Genomic DNA, 25,471 nt, shown 5'->3' with positions numbered 1-25,471 from the left:
TCTGCCCCAGCTGCTCACGACAGATGAAGGTTTCCTTGTTCCCAGGTGCTCTGTTCATCCACTGGAGAATGACGCCATGAAGGGTTCACTCAAACTTTTTAAGCTATTGAGGATAAAAGTGTATGAAATAGATAAATGTTAGTGTGGGAACTCAACATGCCCAGGCAGCAGGAGATGGAAACTCAGGTTAGGCAGCAGAGCTGCTCACACAGTGGATGCCTGGCCCTTATTTCTCTCACCTGTGCAGGCAAGCAGCCCACAGTAGGTGCATGCCTGGGCTGAATCCACATGGACAGCCAACCCAACCCCACCACCCTGAACCAAAACCTTCATCATGCTCAAGGGAAGGAGGGTAAGAATGTCTGATTTTGGTGGACAAATGCCATACTGAATATAGAGCAAAAAATTAAAATACAGGCTGAATTTAAGTCTTGGAGGCAGACCTAACTTGAGCTCAACTATGTCTATCACATTTGGAAAAAGGCCTTTAGGACCATTTATGAACCCCAGGGCAAAGAACAACTATCAGCATGCATGTCTGTCATAACTAAGAATACAGTATCTTTAATGAAAAGAACAAGACAGAAGAAAGCTAAAAGTTCTTGCTTTGGGAAGGAATATCTGAGAAATTATACTGTCCACACAAACCCAACTTTAGGTGGCAACAAATATGAATTATTGGTTTTTTATTATCTTATGAAGAAAGAATGTTCAAAACAGATTTGAGTGTTCACCAACATAATATATTTACTTTCTATTGTGCAGTCATCTTTGACAAGGAACCTAAAGCAGGTTCTAAGCTTTTATATTTCATAAACAGGCACAATAGTACATTAATGTAATTAAAGTAATTAAAATAGGAGAAAATATTCACTCAAACTCACATTTTTCTAATTATTTGCAAAAAGGCAAAAAGTTTTTTACAGAGACAGATTACATTTGATCAGGCTTTTACATTCAATAAATAGCCTGGCTTCAAAAGCAATTCACAGTGAATCCTTAAACTATATATACAGTTGTGATCCACAGCTGTGTCAGTATGAATTACAAGAATTTGACCTTGTGATTCATTGGCGTAGTGGCCCAATGCTGTGCAGAAAAGTTGCACAAGAAGCTTTTTCTCCATACATAATGATTATTGCAGATTTATGACTTGTGCTTCCACTATGCATAACTGGCTTACTGCTGTGCAGACTTCCACAGGGCCTGTGCAGAGCACAGGGAGGGGGGAGGGACCACATTCCCACACATCATAATTGCTAAATTAATAAGCATGATTCCCATCCCTCTCTCTTGAAACAAATGAACTGAAGAGAAAGAAGGTCTTACTTTTCAACTCCTGAGACTGAGTTCATATCATACCCTGCAGGAAAACTGCAACATGGTATGATAACCCTTGAAATTAGGAAGACAAGCTAGATCTGGAGTAAACTGGATGACTGCTTTTAAACCAAGTAGTCACTCAGTTCAAACTTATGTTTGCTTTCAGCTCTCTTAGTTATACAGGCACAAGTATCATGATCAATAAACCAACACATAAACTGCCCTCTCCAGTGTGCATAAGTGGCACACTCTCTATATTAGAAATTATCAAGTCCTGCTTATTTGCATTCATCTCCCATTACTCCATACCTTTTGGGAAAGATTATAACTAGATCAATTGTCAACTTTATTTAAAAGACATGTGATTCAAACATAATTGGTCATTCCTGGAAGTGACCACTGGATTGCCTCATATTTTGTACAAGTAATTTCTTAGCTCCTACTTGGATGCAATCTCATAAACATGAGTAAATGATTAAGACTACTTGCTTCCCATGGAAAAAAAAATGCAGACTGTGCAAATTCAGCTGTGAACTCCCTCTTGAAAATTCCAAACATGTTATCATTAAAAATTACCCATGCATTAATGGGCAAAATTTTTTAAAAGTATGGGCATTTTTTAAAAGTATGAGGACTTGCAGCATCACAAAATCTCTCAAAAACACCTATAAAAAACAATCAGAGTTTTGTCACTGACAATGACCAAGGATGCTGTCAAACTAACAAATTATAAAACAGCAGGCTCTGTTTTGACAAAAAGTGTCATGAATCTCTAGATCATAATATTTTTCAAGGCAATCCTAAAAAATATGTTTAAATGAAAAGGAACGTTCTGCCCCGTATTTCTTGACAGCAGCATAGCATGTTTGGTTGATTGTCTTCAAAATCCAGATGATTAGCAACTTTATTTCTTTTTCCTTCAAAGTATGAAAAATTATGACCTTAGACGACCAAGCAGCTGTGAGAAACTGCAAAATATGTGGCAGTGGGACAAATGATTAGTCTTCAACTTGATCTCATAATTACATCATAATAGGTGACATGATTGGATAGGTTACAGCAATTAAAGTGATGAAAAGTGCACATTCATCGCCTATATGACTCTCATTAGAGTTACACCCAACTGCTGCTACTGCTGTGAATGAGGCTGGTTATCTCTTAGCATCCAATTATCCCATAGACATTCCCTACCAGTGCTGGGAAGAGCCCTGCTATCACCCCCACTCAGACAAGACCTATGGTTAAGACAAAAGTCCTGAAGCCTGCTGCGGTTTAGTTTTCTCTCCCGGAATTTATGGCCTGTTATTTCTTTTTCCATGTTCTTAAGGTCTAAGAATATTTATGGTCTCTCCCCCCTGAGGATTCTTGCTACCAGTGTAATTACATAATGACACTACATGGTTCCAACTCATCCATATGGGTGCAGGCAGTGACCTGTGCTAGTGCAAGTTAAACTGTTTCTTCTATCAGATTTTTTTTTGTTTTGTTCTGATTCTTGCCTCATGTTTGCCTTAAAATACTGAGGAAGCGTTTGGTCACGATATCCTCTTAGCTACTTGCTCAGAACTACTTGAAAAGTGGAATTGTTATTTTACTGACTCCTTCCCTCCTGGGCATTTTCACACCTGGAGGGGGATGCTTACATTAAGCAAGGAGAGAAGCTGCTAACATAAACTTCATCAGAACCCAGGCTGGCTCTGAGAGGGAGGGCACAGCCCCACAGGCAACTACAAATGGGTAGATTTTTTCTAATTCCAATGAGTAAATTGCAAAATTTTTCCAGACGAGTCCTGGAGGTCCGTCCATCTCCTCAGGGTTTAATGGTATGCAGACCTTAGTGGAAGCTGAAATGTCCGTGTTGCTCCATGGGCAAGGCCTTAGATTCCAATGATAAAAACAAAGTATAGAGCATTGTGTCCATAAAATACTCTACATACACAGAATAATTAATGTATATCTCAAGGAATTTGCTAAACTTCCTAAGCCATGCCACAGCCTTGTGGCACCGTTTTCTTTGCTGTAGTCTGATCAGTTTTAACAGAGAGGACTCCTCATGAAGTTTATACAAATGTTGCATCTAGACACATTTAATGGTTTTACCCTATGTGTTTTATTTTCTGAATTTTTTATATAACCAACACATACACTTCTGGCAGAACACAGTCCCTGAATACACAGAGATCGGCAACCACAGCATTTTGTTCTCAGCTTTATCCTGTAAATCCACTATACCATTTGCTTTTGCCCCAGTGAAAATGCAAAACTTGGCCCTTATATAAAGACCGCTAAAAGGCCTCTCAATCTGCAAGCTATCCTTCTGCTAATGAAGAAATTAACATACCTCTCAATGTCTAGAATTGTTCTTGCCGTTTGGTAATTTGTAACCTCGGGTCCTCTCCATTGTGTTTTCAATTCCTCCCCCTTCTTCTATGCAAAGAAAAAGCTTTCCACTTACTAAGAGCAGGAACTTTCCTGTTAGCTGCACAAAAACAAGACTGCTCCATTAAGATGAAACTTGAACCTCTTTGTATAAATGAAGTTTGCTTTCTATTATTTTTCCCCTAGAACCTGCACAGAACAACATGCTTTTGAAAGGAAGAATATATGCAGTGTCAAGCTTGCAAGATAAGCTTAGGAGGGCTCTGCAGTGTGTTTTTCCCTCCTCCCCTGCCCCTTGCCCCAGAGAACTACCAGTTTAACATCACACGAGGAACACAAGGACTCATCAGATGATTTACATCTGCTTAGAAGCAGCGTTTTCTCTGTGTGTTATATGCAATTATGCAACAGTATATAAAAAGTATAGGTCAAGAAAGCAAATCCATGAAGCTAGAGACTGTACAAGCCTACAAATGAAACCTGGGCATGTTCCCATACTGACCATCCACCTTCTGAAGCGTTTTGAGCTGATTTTGTCCCGAGGTCCTCACTCGCTGTTTGTTCATCCTGGGGTCAAAGGTCTGGAGAGTAAAAACGGCTCATTTGCAGGTGGCCGCACAGTAAAGGGATCCATACAATGAAATGAGACACATTATCTAGCTGTAGGTGACTCAGTTAATACCATTTGCAACAAACACACGAAATACTCCTAACTCATAGCCTTGGAAAACTACCTGTAAAGGAAAGGCATATGTTCATGGTAAAAAGTAACTGTGTGTTTGGGTGAATCAGGTCTCTTCCAAATTAAGTCAGTGTGAGTGACCAAAAAGCTGTCAGAAGTGGTTTGGCAGGGAGCTTTCCTGTTGTGAAGCTCCCACCGTGTGACAACATATTAGTCAGGCTCAATGTATGCCTTCTTTCTGAACTAAACTTATGCCTTAACTCAAAGCACATGCCTTTAAAACTGTATTTATTTAAAAGCTGGTTTTAAGTCACCTCCTTACAAAGGGAAATTTGGAAAAGCACACATGAACCAGTGTAGCAAGGTGACAAGGGTTACACAAGTCCTCCTTGTGAATAACAACTTTGAGAGCTATAGACTATTTCATTCATCTTAATGATTATTTAATCTTGGAAGCTGACAGTAAGTTCTTTGCCTACAGCATATTGAAAACTGACAGAGAGAGGGCATAGTAATGAGAATTTAATAGCAAAATAAATAATACAGAAGCTACTTCACTGATTGCATTATTATTATCCTGCCGCAGTCAATAGGAAAGCTGTGCTCCCAACACAGGCGAGAGGAGCAGGGCTTCCCCCTGAGGACTACAGGTTTGCAGCAGGAAACACGTGGCCTTGGACAAGGGACCAGCCCCGGCTGACCCAGGGTGGTGAGATTGGAAACGCAGCCTGCACGCTTTCCCTCCACCAGTGCTCTCCTCACTGGCCGTGAGAGGAAAACAAATACCACTCCCAGATGTTTTACAGCCCCAGTCTCAAGGGCATGACTTATCGTTTCACTACAAATCATTGAAATAAAAATAACTGCGAATTGAATCATTATCTCTCTGTCTCAGAGGGCACTGCCAAGACTCCAGCGCCCAGCAGATGAAGAAAGGCTCCTTTCATGGTATCTGGCAACCTACCTTCCCCTTTGTTCTGAGCCTCTAGAGCTGTGTGACAGGCAAAAACTGTTTTGGCCTTCCAAGGCTCCTAACTTGCCTCAACCAATTACCAACCATCCAAGTTCTGTGGAGAGATCAGCACTAGTGACATTATCTGCAAGCTCCATGGCAAAGTGTTTTGCACATTAAATTGCCCAAGATCACCAAAGCCAATTTATCACAGTAGTGCTTCCCTAAGGTTAGCTGGGATTGACCTGCAGGACTGTCCTGTCCATATTTATGATGACTCTTAACAAATAGAACTAGAACCTGGCACTATTACTAACTGAGAATATATTCTAGATCTCAGCTGATGGAATACAAATCAGTACAATTCCCAGTACCAACCCACGTGGGACTGACTGGTTTTGATTGCCTGCTGAGACTAATACAAAACAATGCATGTTCATATGTTGTTATATTGCTTTTCAACAGCTACCACTCTTTCAAAGATGATATATGTTTTGCAACATATGTGTTATCCTATCCATCTCTCTCCCTCATGTTTCCATTTATTCCATTGAGTCTTGTTTGTAGGTTTTGGACCAGAATTTGGTATTGGAAAAATTATTTTCTGTGACCACAATATTTTCACCACTTCTGTGAGGTCTGTAAATCTAGTCTTGAGGCTGTTGCAGAGTTTGACTTTCTTGCCCCTTTGTCTCCATAATCACTCTCATGTGTATGGATTTGCTCCTGACAATCTGTGAGACAAGTACAAGAGCAGGCCACTTTTATTCACATGGACATGCTGCTCCTCTTCAAAAGTCTCTCAGCCTTCAGAATCTCCAAGAGAGTGACCTATCCCAACCTCCTTCAACCAGAAGGATTTGGCATTTGTTGGCAAAATCCAGTGAGGATTAATCTGGCCACCAAACTGCTGCACTAACAAACACTCACTCTGCCTTATATCATCTCTAACATTTTAGTCTAGATTTCAAACTCTCCTTTGGAAAGAAGGGTAAGTCTCAAATACTAACAACGTGTGTTAAATACATATACCAAGAATATAATGTACTGGGTACATGGCAAAAAATATGCCTGATCACATATGGTGTCTGAAAAGTTAAAAAACAGACATTAACACTTACAAAACAAGAGCTCAATTAGAATAAAGGTTTACCAAACTTGACTTTTTCTAACATAATATAAAATCTAGCAATGTCGTCTCTGACATACAAGCTAATTCTGTACTTCATTTTAGCATAGCAGCCCAGTGTTCCGTTCCTGACCTGCCAGCAGTGTGAATTCACCTGCCTCACAGCAACCCATCCCCGAAAAGACTGTACAGAGTCAGACAGCCCACCTTCCATTCTCCAGGGTATTTCTAAAAGGCAAACCACAGGGGCCTGCTTAACATTCGGGTCTCCTGCAGCTGCTGGCACTGTGTTCCCTGCCGTGCATCTGCAACCCTCCCTATGCCACAGGTTTCTTCAGAGCCGGACAGAGAGGGAGATGCTCACAGCATACTTTAGAAAACTCCTATTTAATTCCGTCCATAATTGTAACAGACAACGCTGGCACAAGCAAACCACACGGCCTGTAAACCTGCGCGGAGACGCTTCCCCAGCACCGGGAAGCCCCATCACGACCCCAGCTGTACTGACGGGGCCGGACGGGGCAAGCGGGAGCGTCCGGCCCCACTCGTGTCCTCCCCCGCACACACCCTGCGGCTTCCCCGCGCCCCTTCCCGCCGCGGCAGCGGGAGCGATGCCTAGAATCAGCCTGCGAACGGCAAAATAATCCTGTTTCCTCAAGAACATACTCGCATATACGAGCGCGTGTATACATGTGTGTGGGCATGTACGCGGCTCGCCAGCTTCGGGGGCTGGCAGGCGATGCCGGAGGCCGCAAGGCTTTGGGGAAACGCCGCGACCCCGGCGCAGCACCCGGAGCGGCGGTGGGCGGGAGAGCGGCGCTCGGCGAGGGGAGGGGGCGGCGGGGCCGCGCCGGCCCCTCGGTCCACGGCAGGAGGAGGAGATACCCCGAGCGGCAGCCCAATGGGAATTGTGGCGCTTCCCCTTCTCCCGTTTCCTCTCTCCACCCCCAGCCCCAGGCCGGGGAGGCGGCAGCGCTGCAGCCCGGCCACCGGCGGGGCACGGGGCCAGCGGCAGCCCCGCACGGCCCCTTCTCCGCCTCCGCAGAAACACCTGCGGGGGGCAGGATGCCGGGAGGCGGCCGCCCCCGTCCGCGGGAGCGCGGGCTGGCTCCGGAGCCGCCCCAACCAGAAGGAGGAGGAAGAGGAGAGGAAGAGAAAGGAGCGGGAGGGAAGTGGGGAAGTTGTGCCTTGGCCGCCCCGCCGAGAGCCGGAGCCATGGGCCCGGCCGGGGGGGCGCGGGCCGCCCCCTCGCTGCTGCTCTCGCTGCTGCTCGGAGCCTCGGCCCCGCTCTGGCTGCGGGCGGAGACGCTGGGTGAGTGCGGGGCCGGGCGGGGAGGCTCGGCGGGCGCGGCCCCGGGGAGCGGGGGGCGAGCGGAGGGCTGCGGCGGGCTGCCCCCGCCAGGCTCGCCTCCTGCTCTGCCCGAGCGTAGCCTGAGCTGCTCTCGGGGCTGTATATAGCTGACCTGGTTAATCCTCGCCGGGTTTATCCCTGTGTCTGAGTAGCTGAGAGATTAAAGTGGTAACCAGCCTTACGGTAAATGTATACTACGACTTTCTTGGTATTTGTTAATTAGGACTTTTTTTTTTTTTTTCTTTTACAATAAGTCACATAAGCGCCGAAAAAGTCTCGGGAAAGTTGCGTGCCGGGGAGGCCACCTGGGCGCCCGGCTGCGGCCGCGCCTCCGTAGCCACGGCGGGAGCCCCGGGCGCGGCGGGCGGCGCTGGGTCAGCGGCAGCTCCGCGTCTGCTCCGGCGGCGCCGGGTCGGCAGCCCCGTCCCGCAGCCGCGAACGGGCAGCTCTGCTCTCCTGCCGCCTCGGGGAGAAAGTGAAGTGCCCGTGCTTGTGTCGGGACAAAGTTTCGTAGGGATCTCGAGGGGATGTTCCGAGCCTTTTTGTGGTAGTGCAGTTTGTTGCGAATAGAGTGCGGGTACCGTTCTCTTTGCCCTGTGTTTTTAAGATTCCTGTGTAAATTACCAGTGCAGCTGACATCTCTGCCCGCGGAGTTGCAGCCCCTTGGCTGTTGCATTGCGTGGCCTGATGCATCCGTCTTAGAAGACTTCACTGGCAGCTACCGATAAAATAGCTAGTACTGGCAACTAAGCATCATAATGAGCTTGACAGTGCATTCAGATAACTTAGAAATCCCGTACTAATGTTCCGAGTTGGCTGCAAATTCCAGAACCCAGCGCTGTGCATTAGCTCTATATAGGCATTGGCTTTGTATACAGTCGTTGGCAGAAAGTACTTCGGTTGATTTATACCTGTTCTTCCCATAACCTCCTATTAACAGAGGTTTCTGATACGGCTCTCCACAAAAGGGAGAAGTTGGTATGAGTCGTGTTGCCACTTGCCAGCTTCTTGGTAGCTTAGCTGTTCTGTCCTCTGTGCGCTGGGATTCCAATTTGATATGTTCCAGGAAACATATGTGGCAAAGAAAAAAACATTCTCTTAATCCCCTCTTTTCATCACTGTGTTGAGGGGAGGGGTTTTTTGTTTGTTTTCTCTCTCACCAATGCTTATTCTTCACTCAATGGCACCAGGGAGAAGAAAGTCATTTGGGGTGCAAGTGAGTAATAGTAAGTCTGCTGGGATTTCAGGGGGTTTTTGTGCGTACAGTAACACAGTAGTACGTATGAATGTCCTATCTTGTCCATATTTCCAAATTAATTGGTAAAAGCACTTTTGTTTTATTAATGTTAAAAATGTTTCTACTATCAAATCAACAGAATGGAAAGACAAGTACTATTCTGCTTGGTTCTCTTTGGACCAAACTCAGATTTACAAGATAATCTGTCCAGTGTCTAGAAAGCAGGAAAGATGTTGATTCCCCCCACACACTTCATTTCTCCACGGGTGGAAGTTCTTCTGTGTTTGTTTATTACTATTACCCTATAAATTAAGGGTAATTTAAAGTCACACCAGTGGAGAAAGGAGATAAGGATAAGTGGATACAAACTTCCTGTTACACAAGCCTCTTGACTTGATTTAGAAGTTGTAATGGAGCAGGAGAAGTGCCAGAGTGAATCAGGCTCGAGTTTCAGATAATTCTGTATCTTGTCACCGCTGGTGTTTCCCACCAGCTGGTTCAAAGAAAGATGCACTGGTTTAAGTATATTCAATTTAAAATATCCATTTTTAAAAAATGAAGCATTATATTTTTCTGACACCTCATGAGCTGACTTTACCTTCCTCTTAACTTTTTCTTGAGGGGTGCTACAGAACAAGGATGAAAGGGCTGTTATAGCTTCTGTTCTTCAGTTTCAAATTAAGGAAAGACCTCTTTTTTCACTGTGGCTTGGTTATTTCAGAGAATGACTTGTATCTGAGTGTGGCTGTGTAGAGTCCAGGTGTCAGCACTCTTTCTGTTCTTGAAAACATGTTAAATGTGTGTGTTGTCCGAGGCATCTATGAATGTGGAATTTTGTTGTCCATAAAATGATGATAAGAGATGTGTGGATCAAGGGAAACTATTTTAATTTAAAAAATATTTATAGGCTTAGTAGGTCTCACCTGGGAACAAATACTCCATCTATGACTGTCCATGACTGTCCATGAGTAACATATAGCTTTGGGATTTATAATAAGAGGTGGTTCTTTTCTCTTTTTATTCTGCTGTACACCAATCTTTTGGGGTTTCAGTTGCCAGTTCTTTACTGACAAGTAAAAAGTATACCTTTACCTTGTCTAGCAACCTCACACAGCCATCCCATATCCTGGTATCTCTTCTAAAAATGTCCCCCAGTGGTTAAATCTGAAGGCAGAAGGGAACCAAACCTGAACGCATTATCTTTGCCTTTCACCATTCCTTGTCTTTTCTTCTGATGTTGAGCAAGACCTTGAACCATGTAATTGTGAGCAGCAGAAATCATAATTTTGACTCATTTTCTATCACATTTCTGGCCAGTAGGACTTAAAACTGACCCGAAGGTTGTTTGGTTGTAGGAAGGCATAAGAGGAACAGGGATTTTAATCTATTAAGTACAAGATTTAAGCCACTGCTCTTGCTGTACCTCATTTATTTTCACTTCAAATAAAACACAGCTATGTAAACTAGTTCATGTGGGATTTGCAGATCAGCGTCCAGGAGTGAGCTTTGCTTGCTGTGTTCCTGGGTCTGTTGACAGTGGCACCCAATGCCCAATTGGAAGGATCGATGGGGAGCAGACTTTTATATGTTTTGAGGAAAGGCTGTTATTCGATGTGACAACAGTGTATCCAGTAATTACCAGAGATTATGCCTGTTCTCAGGGGCTTGCACAAAACCCTTGCTGAGGAATACTGGTGTGATCATGCTAATCCACTTTGTATGCCCATTTCCAGCAGTTTGAAATGCAGATCGAGATGAGTCTTTCTTGTACCCAAACCCCCGCCCCCCGCTTCAGTTTCTGAATATAAGTGATTGGTAAATTTTCAGTTTGTTTGCATTTTGTCCTTATGTCTGTTTCCTTCCTTGGCTCCCTCTCTCTTGCCTTGGGAATGGTGACTAGAATTCTAAAGAGGGAAGCAACAGTTTTCCAGTTGCAGTTCATAAGCAATGCAAGTACCCACCACAAGAAAACTGCAATGTTTTCAGTCACACAGCCTTTGCTATAAATAGCTGTAAGCTCTTCATAAGTACTTCACTTTAGGTTATCAGGGGATGTATTTCAAACAAAATCAAAGACAGGGAGGGCAGCAGGAGTCTCTGACAATGCGGGGAAAAAAAGATGCTTTGGGAAAGTTGTTACCTGCATGGCTGTTGAGATATATTTCATGAAAATTATTTGTCGATTTGCATATGCAAAAATATATTCATTTATATTTCTCACATATCAGTGTCACCTTTAGTCCACCTGAGTTACGTGGGTAGCACAGTAAAAACTAGCTTGAAAAAATACCAATTTTGAGGACAGTCATACTACCGTATAGAGATGCCTGAGGTACCTTTTCAAAAGTATCTTAGACACCAGGACTGGTATAGTTTTGAAAGCCCTTCTGAGCTCTCACACCATGCTGAGAAGTGTGGTCCTGTGTGGTGGCAGGCACTGAAGTCCTCAGCACAGGCATTGCTGTAGTTTGGGGCTGGCTGTATCGGATCAGATGCTCTCCTGTGGCATGTACTCATCAACATATGGGTTTGCACCATCTGCTAAGAATAAAACAAGCCAGACAAAATCAAAATAAAATCCTTCTGACTGGGTTCAGTGGAATGGTGTTGGATCCCAACTAACTGCAATAAAAAGTATTAATAGCAATGCATAAGAATGAGCGCACAACTTCCCCAAAAGGTTTAATTAGTGTTAGAACTGGGAGTGGGAAACTTCAAATTGGGACAAGCTAATAGTGATGCTTAAATAAAAAAGGATAGTGGTTTGACTAGTTTTAAGAGTATACAGATACCTTCATTTTTCCTTTCAAAAGAAATTACAAATTATCTAATTAAGCTGATTTTGGCCTGTGAAAATTGTGAGTGCTAAAGCCACAATTTTGAGGTTGGCTGTATGCTCATACATAGAGAGAGGCTGCCAGTAGTTTTGGTTAGGATTGTTGATGCTGTGTAATTAGGCCTGGGAGCTGAGTGCTTTGAGGAGAGGAAGCATTTTGGTCTTTCATTGCCTCTCTCCCTGTCTCTTCTTTTGACAGAGCCAGGACTTGCCTCTCAGCAGTTTCCTTCCAAGACATGAAGGCATAGTTTGGTGGTGGTGGTACTTTCTCATCCTCTTTGAGCGAGGTTTCCAGTCCCACTGGGACCATATTTGTGATTTCTATTTCCCTGATGGGATGGGGCTGCTGTCTGATGGCAGCTCCATTCTGCTCCCCCGCACAGGCACAAAGAAGGATGAGGGCACCTGAGCTGTGCAGCATTTGCCCATCTCCAAAGAGCTTCAGTGAAGGTGTTTTCCAGCCAACCACAACAGGGACAGGAGAATAAATGGGGAAAGCAGAGCAGGACAAGGCTAGAAACCCAGTCCCCAGGCCTCCTACAGGACCAGGGTGTTCATTTTTATATTTAGTATCATGCATTTCAGCCTGAGCTGCATCTGTAATTATGTTAGTTTTCATCAGGCATTTAGTTAAGCTCTAAAACATTGTTTCTTCCTTCAGTTGCTGCAGAAACCTCATATCCATCACAGTTTTATTCCATGATGTTTGAGTTTCTGGCATTTCCACCACAAATTGTTTAACAATATTGGATTTCAGTCCAATGCTTTGACATTAAAGTTGAAGTCATGTTGATGTCATCTTCCAGATGTTCCTGTCCACTGAATAAAAATTTTGTTTGTTTGTTTTATTTCAAATTACAAAAACACATGGGGAATTCTGGATGTGATCCCTCATGCTATACAAAGGCCTGTGTGTGTCCTGTCAGAAATCAAACAAAACTTTTCTTCATGGAGTAGCAGCAGAGATTTCAAAAAGCTGGAAACATAGGTGGATTTCTTCACCCACCCAAACAGAATGGCTTTGTTACGTGCCTGAGCCTTGTTGTTGCAGCTGCACTAACTGTGAAGAAAGGAGATGTGTGGCTTCTGCCTGAAATTCACTCGTGTTTTGCTCTGGTGCCACACCAGTTCTGTGTTGGTATGTTGTTTTGATCTTAATAGTCAGCAATGCCTCACTTGTAAAATGAACTCATAACAACAACAACAACAAAAGTCCACACTTTGTCCTCCGGGTCTGCAAAAATCTATTTTAACTTGTAAAATAAATTCAATTATCCTGTGGGTCTCCCTCTGCTGGGATGTTTGAGCAGCGAGGTTCGTGGCTCACATTTGAGCTGCTGCCTTCCCTGTTGTGTCAGCTTCCTCCCAAAGGCAGGGCTTTGTATTAGCCCATGTTTCTTATGTCAGCATGCTGCAGGGGAATTGAACTTCAAATTCCTCTGAGCTACTGAAGGCTTTTTGAGCAGTCATGTTAACATTTTCAAACCAAGGAATTGGCACTTACTGATCTAGGATTTTAGCACAGACGGAAGAGACCTGTTTAGTTTAAACTCATGGTCTTGCTAATGCTTGTGTTTTGAAAATTTAAAAAATTGTGGTTTTTTAGATGAAACTTAGTTGCTGTGTTTTGTAGGTGGAAAGCAAACTAAAACTGTATCAAACTAAGCAGTTACACCGAGACATTCACTCTTGGGTTGAGTGAAAAACTGTTCAGATCTTTCTACGTATCCTGTTTCAAAAGTCGAGAATGTGATTGTTTAATACTGCTGCTAATCAAAAAATCTGCTCACAATGGAATTATGGAGTTTCAGTATAAGTGGTGAATACAGGGCAAAAACTATACTCTGCTCTTTTCCACATCTATAAGTAAATACCTTTTATGCAGTCTCATTGATGTGTCACAGAAAGCACAAAAATGATGCTGTGGGTCACATGTGGTGCCACAACCAACACTGTAGTACTTAAGTAATGATGTAGCTGCTTTCCTTTCTTTATTTTTTTTTTCTTTTTAAATTTAAAACATCTTTCACAGCAACTATATGTAACCACAATGAATTGGGAAGATCACAAAAGCTTATGGAGTTTCTGCATGTACCATTTTGTTTAGTACCTTAAGGATGAATATCAAACAGGTTGGTTGTGGGACTATACTGATAAAAGGCATTCCTTGCTTTCAGTGCATCAGGCCAGAGTAGTTCTTTGATTGTTTCTTCATCTTAGTTCAGTAAAATTTTGCTTCCGTTTCTCCCAGAGTCACAAAAACCCATTTGTTGTTAGTTAGCAGTAACCATGGAGGAAATAGTTTCTTAGACATTGGGTTCACTGAGTCAAAAGACATGAATTTTTTTTTTTGTGCTGGTAAAAGACAATTATTGTTTTCATCACAAACCTGTTTGTTTTCTCTTGAGATACTTGTTGATTTACACCTTGGGGAAAATGGGGTGTTTGTATAATTCACTTTGAGAAAAGTAGCATCCTTTCTCTGGTCCTTTCTTATTAACAAATGACATATTCCACCTGGGTGTACAGGCATAAGAGGTGGATGTGTGATTTTTCAAGTAAGTCAGGACGAGTTTGATTTCCAGAAAAAAAAGACCATTCTCCATCATTGATAACTGTCTGTCTTGCTCAACATGTATCACACTAACAAGGTAATTGCATATTAAAATGAGGGGAGTGTGTGGTTTCATTCTATCATGTTCAGCCATTTCCTCTTGCCCAAATTAAAACTGTTTTGAAATCTTGCCTTCCCACCTGCTACTGTAACTGGAACAGCTCTGCTTCAGCCTCTCCTTACCCTGGTGTCTCTGAATTTCCTGTCCCTGTGGGTTTGTCAGTCCTTAGCACTGCTGTGAATATTCCTATTCCTGTGCAACCCAATATTCGAGTCTGGCCTTGAGCTTGCAGCATATGTTTCCCACACAGTCCAAATTTGGTGCAATATACTGTAAGTTAATCTCCAGTAAAGCATAGCGCAGAGAAAAACCTGGGAAGAAAACAGATGGAGAAAGTAGAGCAAACAATTTGCATACATATGATATGACTCTTAGTTAAGATTAGCATTTCCTACTTTGCCTGAAAAGCCCTTAATAAAAATCCAAAATTCCAGCTTCATGTTTGCCTCAAGTCAGCAGAACTGGAGGAGATGCCCTGATGGCAAAATGTCCCCCCAACCTAGGGACAGCCCAGCACAGGGTAGAAGGAGCTCCATCTCCTGCTCCAGCCCTTTGTTGTTAACACATTTCTGGGTTGCTGTGGGCAGAGGGGCAGGGAAGAAACTGCAGCCTGTGGGATATTTGGTCCTCATAGCCTTCATAGCTCTGAACCATCACCAGGGTCCTGAGTTACTCTGCACGAGTGGCTGATGGAGAACCGTGGCCATCCATTTATTTATAGTCCTTCACAATTCTTTCTGAACACGCAGCTACAAGAAGTGCTTGGCAGTGGACTCGGTGCCTTCTCTGCACTTAAGGTGTGTAATATGGACGTGTATCTCATAGTAATCATTTATTTATTTAGAAAACAAAAAATCAGTTTCCCTTTTGCAAAAATGGAACTCTAAGATTCCTCTGAAATTTACATACATGTGTAGCTCCATTCTCCTATCTGTTCACACCTGAACAATAAGATGTTGAGGTGGTCAGTCACAGCAATATGCCACCTTCATAAAAGGAAAGCATTGAAAAATACTTAAATGAAGCCATGCAATAAATAAATAAATTACAAATCTCTTTTGTTTCAGCAGTTAAAAAGGCATAGAAGTTTTCTCACACCCACAAGCTCAAGAGTGCTGTATTTAGAGTGCTAAAAAGCAAATTCCAGCACTGAAGCTCGCTTCTCTGGCGGGCTACATTTGGGTATAGTGCCTAAGTCCTGGAAGCAGTGACTAAAACATGCTTATTTTTGACATGTACTCTGGTACTGTCTGTCTTTCACAGATTGCAGTGGAACCAGATCGTGATTCACATTTGTGTTAGTGTAAGAAAGACTTTACTACTTGTTCAGGTTTCAAACCTGCATGCTGAGTGTAAAGTTCTGGCTTGGTGGATGTGTCTTCATGTTGATAGAAGAAGTTGCTTATAAGGAGATATCTGCTTTCTTTTGACCTTTTAGCAGTTAAATAAATAAAGTCTCAGATCTTGGTATGTATTTGTCTTTGAGAACTTCTGCAAAGGTGAGAGGTTGCTGGGGTAGTAAAGGCAGCCCAGGTCAGTTGTAGCAATTCCTGCAAAGTCACTGCCATGTAGCTGAAAGCATTTCCCTGTCTACTCCCAGATGGCTGTGCTGCAATGGCTAAAAAACTCAAACTTTGAAAAATGGTCATATGGATGTAAGCTACATTGCTAGATAAGAGTTCAAAAGGGTTGTCAGGGTTTGTTTTTTTCTTTACCTGATGATGGCAATCCAACTGCTTACCAAAATAACTTTTCATAGTTTGAGGCAGAGCATCTCGTGAGGCTGGCTGCAGGGGACATCCCGAGGAAAGCCAGTTCCCAGCTGAGCCTGAATGGCTGTGGGGGTGACTGGGCACATGGTGGGAATCTGTGATTTATGGAACCACAGTAGAACCAATTGGAGGTCATTTGCTTCTTTCTCATTTCTGCTTTAAGAGGGACATTACAGTAAATAATGTCTGTGAAGAGGAGGGAAAAACATGCTGTGGTTTGTTTGGCCTCCTTCTCCTTTTGCATCCCTTTGAAGTTGGTAAGTAAATAATTTGGGCAATAAAATCAGCACTCCACAGTGTTCCTTTGTTTCTTCTGCTGCTCTACCTTCGCTTCCTGCTCTTAGCCCTCCTGGCAGCCACCACTTGGTTAGCTTGGGCAGCAAAATAAGCATCCTCAGGAGCTGCTGCAGCACAGAGGATAAAATGTTTCTTGACTTCTTAATGAAGTTAAATTAAAATGCAACTCAAAGAAAATATTTATGTGCTATTTGTTTTTCCTTTTGCAGTAGGGCATACTGTGATGTGGGAGACTTTTTCCCTTAAAAATATATTAATACTAATTTGAAGGCCATGGAGGATGACAATCACTTTGGGGTTTTTTTCATTATAGACTTGCCTTAATTTTTAGTGGCTTCTTTCATTATTTGAAAATAGTTTTTTCTGCATCCACAAAATAATGTAAAGAACATAAAGCTGGACTTCCAAAAAAATCCTCCTGTGGATTTATATACTTTTGAAGCAGGGCTCAGCCAGTTGCTTGGCTGGTGTAAATGGCATCTGCCCTGAATCCAGGGGTTTGTGAAGTTCCCAAATGTGTGGCCATTTCTCCCTCTACCTTCCCTGTGGTGTCAGTGGCTCTGAGCCCAGCACTGCTGGGAAGGAGGACTTGGGGTTCTCACCTGCCCAACAATGCATCAGGGCTGTGGTGTTGCCCTTTGTTTGAGGGCCAACAGGAAAAGTACTCACTGTCAGGAAAAGCACAAAGCTCTGACATCTCACTATTCTCTGTGGAAGTGAAGGGTTTAGGTCCTGCTTTTGTGGAGGTGTCTCTTCTGTTGTAATGGCACAGTAAAGAGTTGATGCTCTTGACCCAGGTTTGGCAGTGTAGAGGTTAGAGATGAAGCACTTAACTCTGCATTTTACTCCACCTCAGAAAGCAGTGAAGATGTGAACCCATTTATGTTTGCAGCATGCATGGTTCTGTTAGTAATGAAGGTTAGAGTTGCTGTATGAAAACCAAAGTGTTTTCAGACCACTGCAGTGGATTTAGATGGCATCTGGCAAGAAAACTTGGGTTTTTTTTCTCTTTTCTCCTATCCTACGTGAGCAGAGAGGGCACAGGTTTGACTGGAAGGAGTTGATTTCCTTCTTGGATACTTATCTGTTCTTATGCATAACTCAAATCTCATTTCAAGATGCAAAACTCCTTGACTCAGTTATTATTGTAGCTTTTAATAAGCTGAAGTTATTACTTCAGTGAAAGCAATGTGGAAGATGGGAGAAATCTCTTTTCTCCTTGTGGGGCTTCTCATCAGAGCTCTCAGAGCCATAGTTTTGACTCCATGGCATTCTGCCCCCTTTGACTGTGCCCATTTGCTGCAGTGGCTCTTCAGAAAATGCTGAATTTTTTGGGCTGGATTCAGAGTTTAGGTATTCAAACGCAGTTTTCTGCTCTCCTCTCAAACAAAGGCGTGGAAAAGGGAGAAGGACAGGCCATGAGCTCCCAACAGCTCTGTTCCCTGTCCTCCATGTGGAGTAGAGGAACCTGCCTTCTCCCAAGCACCACCATGAAGGTGACCTTCAAAGGATGTCAAACTGGGCGAGAGGAGGGTGGAAGGGAAATAAAGTTGCTTTGGGGGTCTTCATCCCAGTGGAAAGAGTGGGCAGCCAAGGGACACCAGGCAGCAGCAATCTGTAACCAGGGAGAGCAAGTGGGAAAAGCTGGGGCCCCACGGGGCTCCTGCGATGGAATGGGGAGCAGCAGGCTGGGTGCGTGATCACGCCTAGGTATAACATGTATTTAGCACTGGAGTGAGTCCAAGGCTGCTATGAGTTGCTGCATGAGGGTGAATCAGAGGGATGAAAAAGGCAGCTGTTTGCTGCCAGGATATTGTAGCAGTGCTTTTGAAAATGCTTTGATATCATACACTGTAACTGTTTTGTAATTGGCCGAATCAACGTGTTTCTGGAAGGTGCAGCACATGGAAACTTCATAGAGCACTTATTTGAAAAACTGCAGCCTTTTGCCTGTCACAGAAGGGAATGTGCTGAGTGGTTGCATGAAGGCACTGTGTGCATCCACACGTGTGTGCAGCCAAGGGGTGGAAAAGCCCAGGGAGCAGGGGAGTGAGAGACTGTGGCTCGGATTGTGTGCTGGGCCTAGGAAGGGATGGAAGGAGAGGGTCAGTCCAGTCAGGTGGTTTTGGGTGACAGGAGGGTACCAGAAGGAACCTAGTACCTGTTAGGGGCTGTGTCCCAGGCAGCTCACAGACTGGGGCCAGAGTTTGTTTGTGGGCATTGATTTCATCACCTCTGTCCTTCCTGGGCAGGTTGGATGCTGGAGGGGCCCTCCTGCCTGTGGGCCAGCAGCCATGGTCAGACCCAGCACAGACACAGATGCTTCTTCACCTTGTCCCACATGCATCCTTTACATCTGTGTCTGAGCGTGGGGATACCTGCCAGCCCCTTGGGGTCTCCTCTTGTCCTCTCCACAGCCACATGTGCTGGTGTCGTCTGGTGGGGTCCCAGGTTTGGGGTTACAGACAGGCCCTGCTCTTGGCCAGCACTCTGTGAGAGAGGGCAAGGTGTGAGTGGCATGCCTGCTGCTGTGGCAGAAGGTGCCAGCTGTGGTTCTTCCTTCTTGGGGAGTTGTTGGAGTTGTTTCCATCATCTGCCGTGGGAGATTATTTTTATCTCTGGTAAACAGCCTTAATTCCAGTGCTGTGTGATCTCTGGTATAACCTGCAGCTAGGCCAGCAGGTGGTCGCCCACGGCTCAGAGATCATATCTTGGTCTGGATTCAAGTGCTGATGGGAACCTGTTCTACAAAGCATGTTTGATGTGTTTTCAATAACCCCTGGTGCTGGGGAGAGATTTTATTAAATCTGAGTAGGTTTACATTCTCTGGTTTTTTAGTACCTTAGGTCAAATGTGTTGCTTTGCTTCTGTCCAGTGAGAAGTGATGAAACCTGGATGTCTGAGGCAAGGCTGACAGCTTCTTGCCAAATGGGGTGATAGAAAACAGTTCTCAGAAGTAATGATAAGTGAAAATTTAGTGTCAGCAAGAAAGTCTGTGTCAAACTGACTGGTTAAATAAACATATTTCCATCCAGAAGAGCTGTGCCTATAGAAGAGAGTGTGACATCAGGTGTTTAAGCCATAGTTTTCATAAGGACAAGGAGTTGTGTTTTCACTCACTGTATTTTAAGTTTGGCCGACATATTTCTACTGAAAATCAAAATTTCCTGTGGAAAATAATAAGAGCAAAACTAATGGCAGCATTTTTCACATTTTACATTTGATAATGTGATTAGGGATATGCTTGAATTCCTTACAACTTGCCTCCTTTTCTGAGCCCTTGTTATATAGTGATGTTATATTTGGGAGTTTTTAACTAATATTTAGTCATTAATTTGTTCTTTGACTTGTCAGATCCTGAGCTTTATTCTACCTTCCCTCTGTACCTTCTGACTCCTTCTGTTGGGTGTGTTTTCCAGCAAATTTCAGTGTACCAGAGCAAAGAAAAATCTTAATCTTGCTGAGAAACTCAGAATTCAGAGCTGCAGTCAGCTTTCTCTGTAAGAAGCAATAGTTACTAGGACTTGGTCTGACTTTTTGGACATTACTTTGGTTCTTGTGGCAAACAAGCTTATATCATTACCTTTTGCTTCATGGCAGGCAGGCAGAACTGAGGCAGCAAGGGATGTTATAGGTGCAGGCTGATAGGCTGATGCTGAGCCTTCCTCTTCTGAGCTTTGGAGTGTTTGGATGGCCATGCTCCACCAGTGAAAAGTCAGAAAATAGCATTGATGCTTTCTTAGCTCAAAAGATGTTCTGGTGTTAATGCTCTCTCTCAAAGACAGATTTAACAAAAAAAAAAAAAAAAAAGGAGTTTCTCTGGGAACAAGACCTTGTATAACCTCAACAGAGGAGGATGGCAAGCTGAGGTCTCTCATGTATGGCTTTGCCTGTAGACTTTCTGCAGAAATACACGGCTCTGTGACCTGGACAGTTGTCAGGGTCTTGGCATGATAGCAAGGTCTTTGCAGTTTTTTGAGCAGCATTTTGCACCACAGTAGATCCTTGGCATTGTACAAAGGTGACAGAGGCCAGAACATAGCCCAGTAAGATGAAGTCTGTGACTTTCCATTTTAAGGAGTTCATCCCCATGTGATTCCATAACTTTACTGCTGTTTTTCCCTTTCTTCCCTACTAAGGATATGTTGCAAACAAAGCTCAATATTGTAGTTTCTTTATTCCAGCTAAAATAAGTTCTCACAGTTAGAAACATGCCGTTTAAATTAAAGGCCATGGGCAGTTCTTTTTATACTGTACAGCAGTTGGCTACACAGGCATCAAGGTTGTCCTGTGTCCTGCTGGAAGTGGTCTGGTTTTACACTGCCTAGACCTTTGTGGACCCCTCTCTCTTCAAAAAGCTGACAGCTCATCTACCATATTGTTCTTTATATCTTCACTCATGTTGCCAAAAGTTTCCATTAAAAGGTGATTTGCTCATGAAGCCAGCTTTCCTTTCATCTTGATTTTTTTCCTAGGCATCCTAAAGTCAACAGTGCTTGGTTAAAAACCCTGAACAGCAGATGCTTTTCAAAGCATGTGAAAAAGGAGATCTGAAAAAAACCATATTGAATATGTTTTATGGTGATATGATTTTGGATCTATATCTCCTATTCACCTCTATTTCCAGCATGAACCTATGACAAAAATAAATACTAGGCAACAAAGCTAGTAGTAATGCCAAAGCTTCAAAATAAATGTGATTGCTTGTGAAAGAGCAGTTGAGTGAGTTGGATGAAATGGCAGTGTAATTATATGGTAGCAAGTCAAAGTTTGATAGCTTGGAGCTTATCTTAGCACAGCATGCCACTTCTCCCCCCTTCTTGGTATGGCAACACTTCTTTTTCAACACTTCATTCCTAGTTTTTCCTTTTTAAAAAATCCTATCAAACCTTAAGTTTGTTGTTTCTAATGATTTTGGAAGGAAATTCAGATAGTAATTAAAATGGCACAGACCAAAACCATTTAACGAAAATATCCCCAAAAGGAAAATTTTGAGTAGTTAATGTGAACATTATGAATTCCCATCTCCTGCAGGATTCTTTATTTTGTTAACACTTCTTGGATTAGCTTCAGTTTTGCCAAGATAAAGGATAACAGAATGCAAGACTCCTATGGAATGTGTGCCTATGCCCTAAATGACCTGAAACTGAGGACTGCCTGTATGTGTGTGTATATGACACTAGTCCACTGCCACAAATATTTCCATTATTTGGAAGATTGGGCAGAACAAAATAGCTTAAGCTTTAGAATACAAATTTTAAGTTACTAGTATGCTTTTAAATAGTTCAGTAAAAATTGCTTCCTTTAGTAGTCAAGGTCTCTTATCTGATACCTGCTTCCTTCCCCCGCTATGGATGCTTCCTGTTTTCCATGTCAGTCCACACATCCCCCTATGTATTTCCATGTGCCTTTTCCTGTTGTCCTCTGATCAGGTGCAGCTGCTCCTCAGATGCCTCTCCACCAAGGAAAGGTTCCAGAGCTGAGCTGGCTCCTTACATTGCCATGAAGACACACTTTGAGGGCCCCTACCCTCACCTCTTGAGCAAAGAGGCAGCAGCTCGTGCTTTTCAGGGAATGCTGCTGCAAAGTAGCCTGTGTACCACTGACAGTGCACGCCCCACTTTGGAAGTCCCTCTTGTGCCTTCACCCTGTGCTGTTAGTACTTTGCAAGTGGCACAAGAAAAACAGCAGGAAAATAAGATGTGTCAGGTGTGTGATAGTAGGCAGTTAAGTCATGTCTCTGCTTTCATGTGTGACTCAGTTACCCTCTCTGAGATGGCTATTGCTGTGGAAATAAAATGCTGACTCATAACTGGGAGAAAATTACTTAAGGAAAGATCCTGCTCTTTACATGTGGAATTGCATCTTCAGGGATTTATTAGGGTTTGGCTACAAAGCAGAAAGCCAGAGAGACACTGTCTGTATCTTACTGTCAAATACACCCCAGTTCATGGGGGTTTCCAACCCTTCTTTCTACTGCTTTACAAGAGAAATGTGACTAAATTTATTTCAGCTACCTATGTTCCAACAACAGCAGAAGTGAGGTGGAGTATTACAAAATGCTTATTTAAAAGAGAAAAGTGCACGAGACATGATTATGTAGGCAGTATTTTCTTACATTTTTTTTTAATTGAGGAATACATTCTGTTTCTCTTCCTTTCTCCAGGGGATGGATGTGGGCACACAGTGATGTATCAGGACAGTGGGACACTGGCATCCAAGAACTATCCTGGGACATACCCAAACTACACTCTTTGTGAGAAGAAAATCCAAGTGCCTCCAGGAAAACGCCTGATCTTGAAAATCGGAGACCTGGATATTGAATCACAGAAATGCGAGTCCAGCTACCTTACCATCCAGAGCTCTTCAACACTGCATGGTATGTGAGAGACAAGGCCATGGTCAGTGAATGAACTGGTGAAAGCAAGAGTAAAAAGCAGCTTAGCAAAATGCAAGAAACAGCCTTTGTGCTCTCCTCCTCCTTTCTATATTCAGGTGTTTCATTCTCTGTGTGGGAAGCCACTGTCCCACCATGTGTGGTTCTGCCAAGGCTGAGGTTCTGCCCCTCTGTGCTGTGCTGCAGAGGGGCTGCTGGGGCTCGGTCACAGCACTCCTGAGGGCTCTGCCTTCACACCTGCAGAGCTGGATCATCACAGTTTCATACAGCAAGTCTGTAGATCTGTATCAGCCCTGCTCCCTTCTTGAGCAGGGGAAGAGCTTCCTCACAAACTAGACAAAGATGAGAAATTGGAGTCAGTGATCCTGTGTGTCTCTATTCCTAGGCAGCCCATGGCTCAGAGAAGAGATAACCTTTACTATTGCTAGCTGTCAGCCACCTTACTAATGTACAGGCTTTAATACTTGCAGATATTAAATGCATACAAGAGCCAGACTGCACTCTTGTAAGAGATTTGCACAGGAAGATAAGCAAATAATCTGCTACAGCTGTGCACGTAAAACAATCATAATGGCAACAGGATTCTCCCCAGGGAGAACATGAGGCCTTCCTCAAAATGGTTTTCCCAACCAGTTGTCACAGAAACTTTTGATCTGCACTTTCTAGAAGAGTCAAACTGATTTTCAAGTCGTGCACCCTTTTTCAGAAATCCAGTTTAAATTCAAAGCTGCAAGGAGTTATGCAATGTAGGAATAAACTCATGAATTGACAGTTCATAAAATTTTGCCTGCTGGGAGTGGGCTGTGTAGCCCTTCAGTCAGCTGAGGCTATATGTACTGTCCTGGGCTTAACAAGCAGAATGGATTCAAGGGAAAAATGTGATGAAGAAATGAGCTGCACAGAGCCTCTGCAGGTTTTCCACCTCACTGCTTGGCTCAGAAAAGTATGTGGTTCTCCAAAGATGAGATCTCATAGGATATCTTAGTAGTAAGGAGGGTTGATTGCCTTTCATTTATCAGTATGATGGGCTTATCACTCATCTGGTAAGAGAAGATCAAGTGAGGTATTAAAGGCTTGCTCACAAAGGAAGGTAAAGGTAATTATTGTTCTCATGGGGGAGGTATTACATTTTGAAGCAACCTTCAGTAAGAGTGGGCAGTGACATGCTGATATCTGAGCCTGCACAGAGCTTGATTTGAGGCATAAGGAGCATCTCTGTTCATGTCTGCTGGAATTCTTTAGTGTTATTTATTTCTTCAGTGAGAAGGGGTGAAGCACTGGAACAGGTTGCCCAGAGAAGCTGTGGAGTTCCATCCCTGGAAGTGTTCAAGGCCAGGTTGGATGGGGACCTGACCAACCTAATCTAGTGGAAGGTCCCTGCCCATGCCAGGGAGGGTTGGAATTAGATGCTCTTTAAGATCCCTTACAACCCAAGCCATAGTTTTATAGTTTTGTGATCTGTTTTGTAACTAAGTAATGAGTTGTGTTCACCTGAAGCAGTCTGTCTGTACTTAGCAGTAAGAAATAGGTGGTTATTATTGCATTAGCATATCTCTGAATAATTTTTATTGATACTCTCTTGACATTTCCAATCTAAATCTTCTCGGAAACAGGGATAAATCAACATATTGTTTTTTGAAGTGAAAAATGAAGCTTGGATGTTGATTGAAATTCTGGCTCCTTACAGATCAGCCTGAAGGCATCTTCACATCATTTATACTGCAGTTATTCAGCCTATAAGCCCAGAATGGCTGTGTATTATGCAACCAAGTCCACATAATTAATTTTTTTAAAGTATTCCCACACCCATTTTTAGATCTGATTAGTAACGTCTGATGCATGTGGACTGTAATTTGCATTCTCAGTAGTGAGCTGCACAATTAGCAGATTTTGGTCATATCTGATTAAACCAGTTTTACAGTTTAGGCAGACTTACCATCTGTAATGGTTTTTGTGGTCTGCAGCTCACTGTAGACTTTCCCACCAGCATACCTACAGAGTGTCTGTTCTACATTCAGGCAAACCCATGCAGAATGGATGTGGAAATAGTTCTATAGGCATACATTCATTATGTTTGCTTATGTTTTAAAAGACACGTGAATTCTTAGATGAGATTAGAGCTTCTCTAAGTCATTTTTTCCAACACTCTTGCTATAGCTTTGGGTTTCAATATGCATTTATTAAAGTGAAAGAAGCCCTGTGAATAAGCTCTGCTACATCCATTCACTCTGTTAAGTGTCCTTTTAGACAGCTGTTTCTGAACTCAGATCTCCTCTTTGCAACCCTTCTCTCTTCATGAACATCTACAGGCAGGTCAACATCTTCCCTCTGGCTGAGGAGATACTGACCTTAGACATCAAAATTCTTTCGTGGGATGATGGAGTCCTGAAAATATTTTGCAAGCGCTGAAAACATCTGAGCAATTAAAAACTAATCTTGGT

The 25,471-nt window shown here is 43.1% G+C and overlaps 1 protein-coding gene across 1 annotated transcript in view; it reads left to right on the top strand.

Annotated features, from left to right (window-relative positions):
• The first annotated feature begins 7,366 nt into the window (after window positions 1-7,366).
• DCBLD1 (discoidin, CUB and LCCL domain containing 1) overlaps window positions 7,367-25,471 on the top strand; it is a 46,033-nt gene continuing 27,928 nt past the window's right edge. Inside the window, 3 exon segments of the mRNA XM_058802105.1 lie at window positions 7,367-7,433; window positions 7,436-7,777; window positions 22,800-23,012. Coding sequence (XP_058658088.1) covers window positions 7,367-7,433; window positions 7,436-7,777; window positions 22,800-23,012 — 622 coding nt within the window.

The sequence above is a fragment of the Ammospiza caudacuta genome, chromosome 3 (genome assembly GCF_027887145.1).
Source record: "Ammospiza caudacuta isolate bAmmCau1 chromosome 3, bAmmCau1.pri, whole genome shotgun sequence".
Lineage (NCBI taxonomy): Eukaryota > Metazoa > Chordata > Aves > Passeriformes > Passerellidae > Ammospiza > Ammospiza caudacuta.
This window is presented reverse-complemented; position numbering and strand designations above follow the sequence as displayed.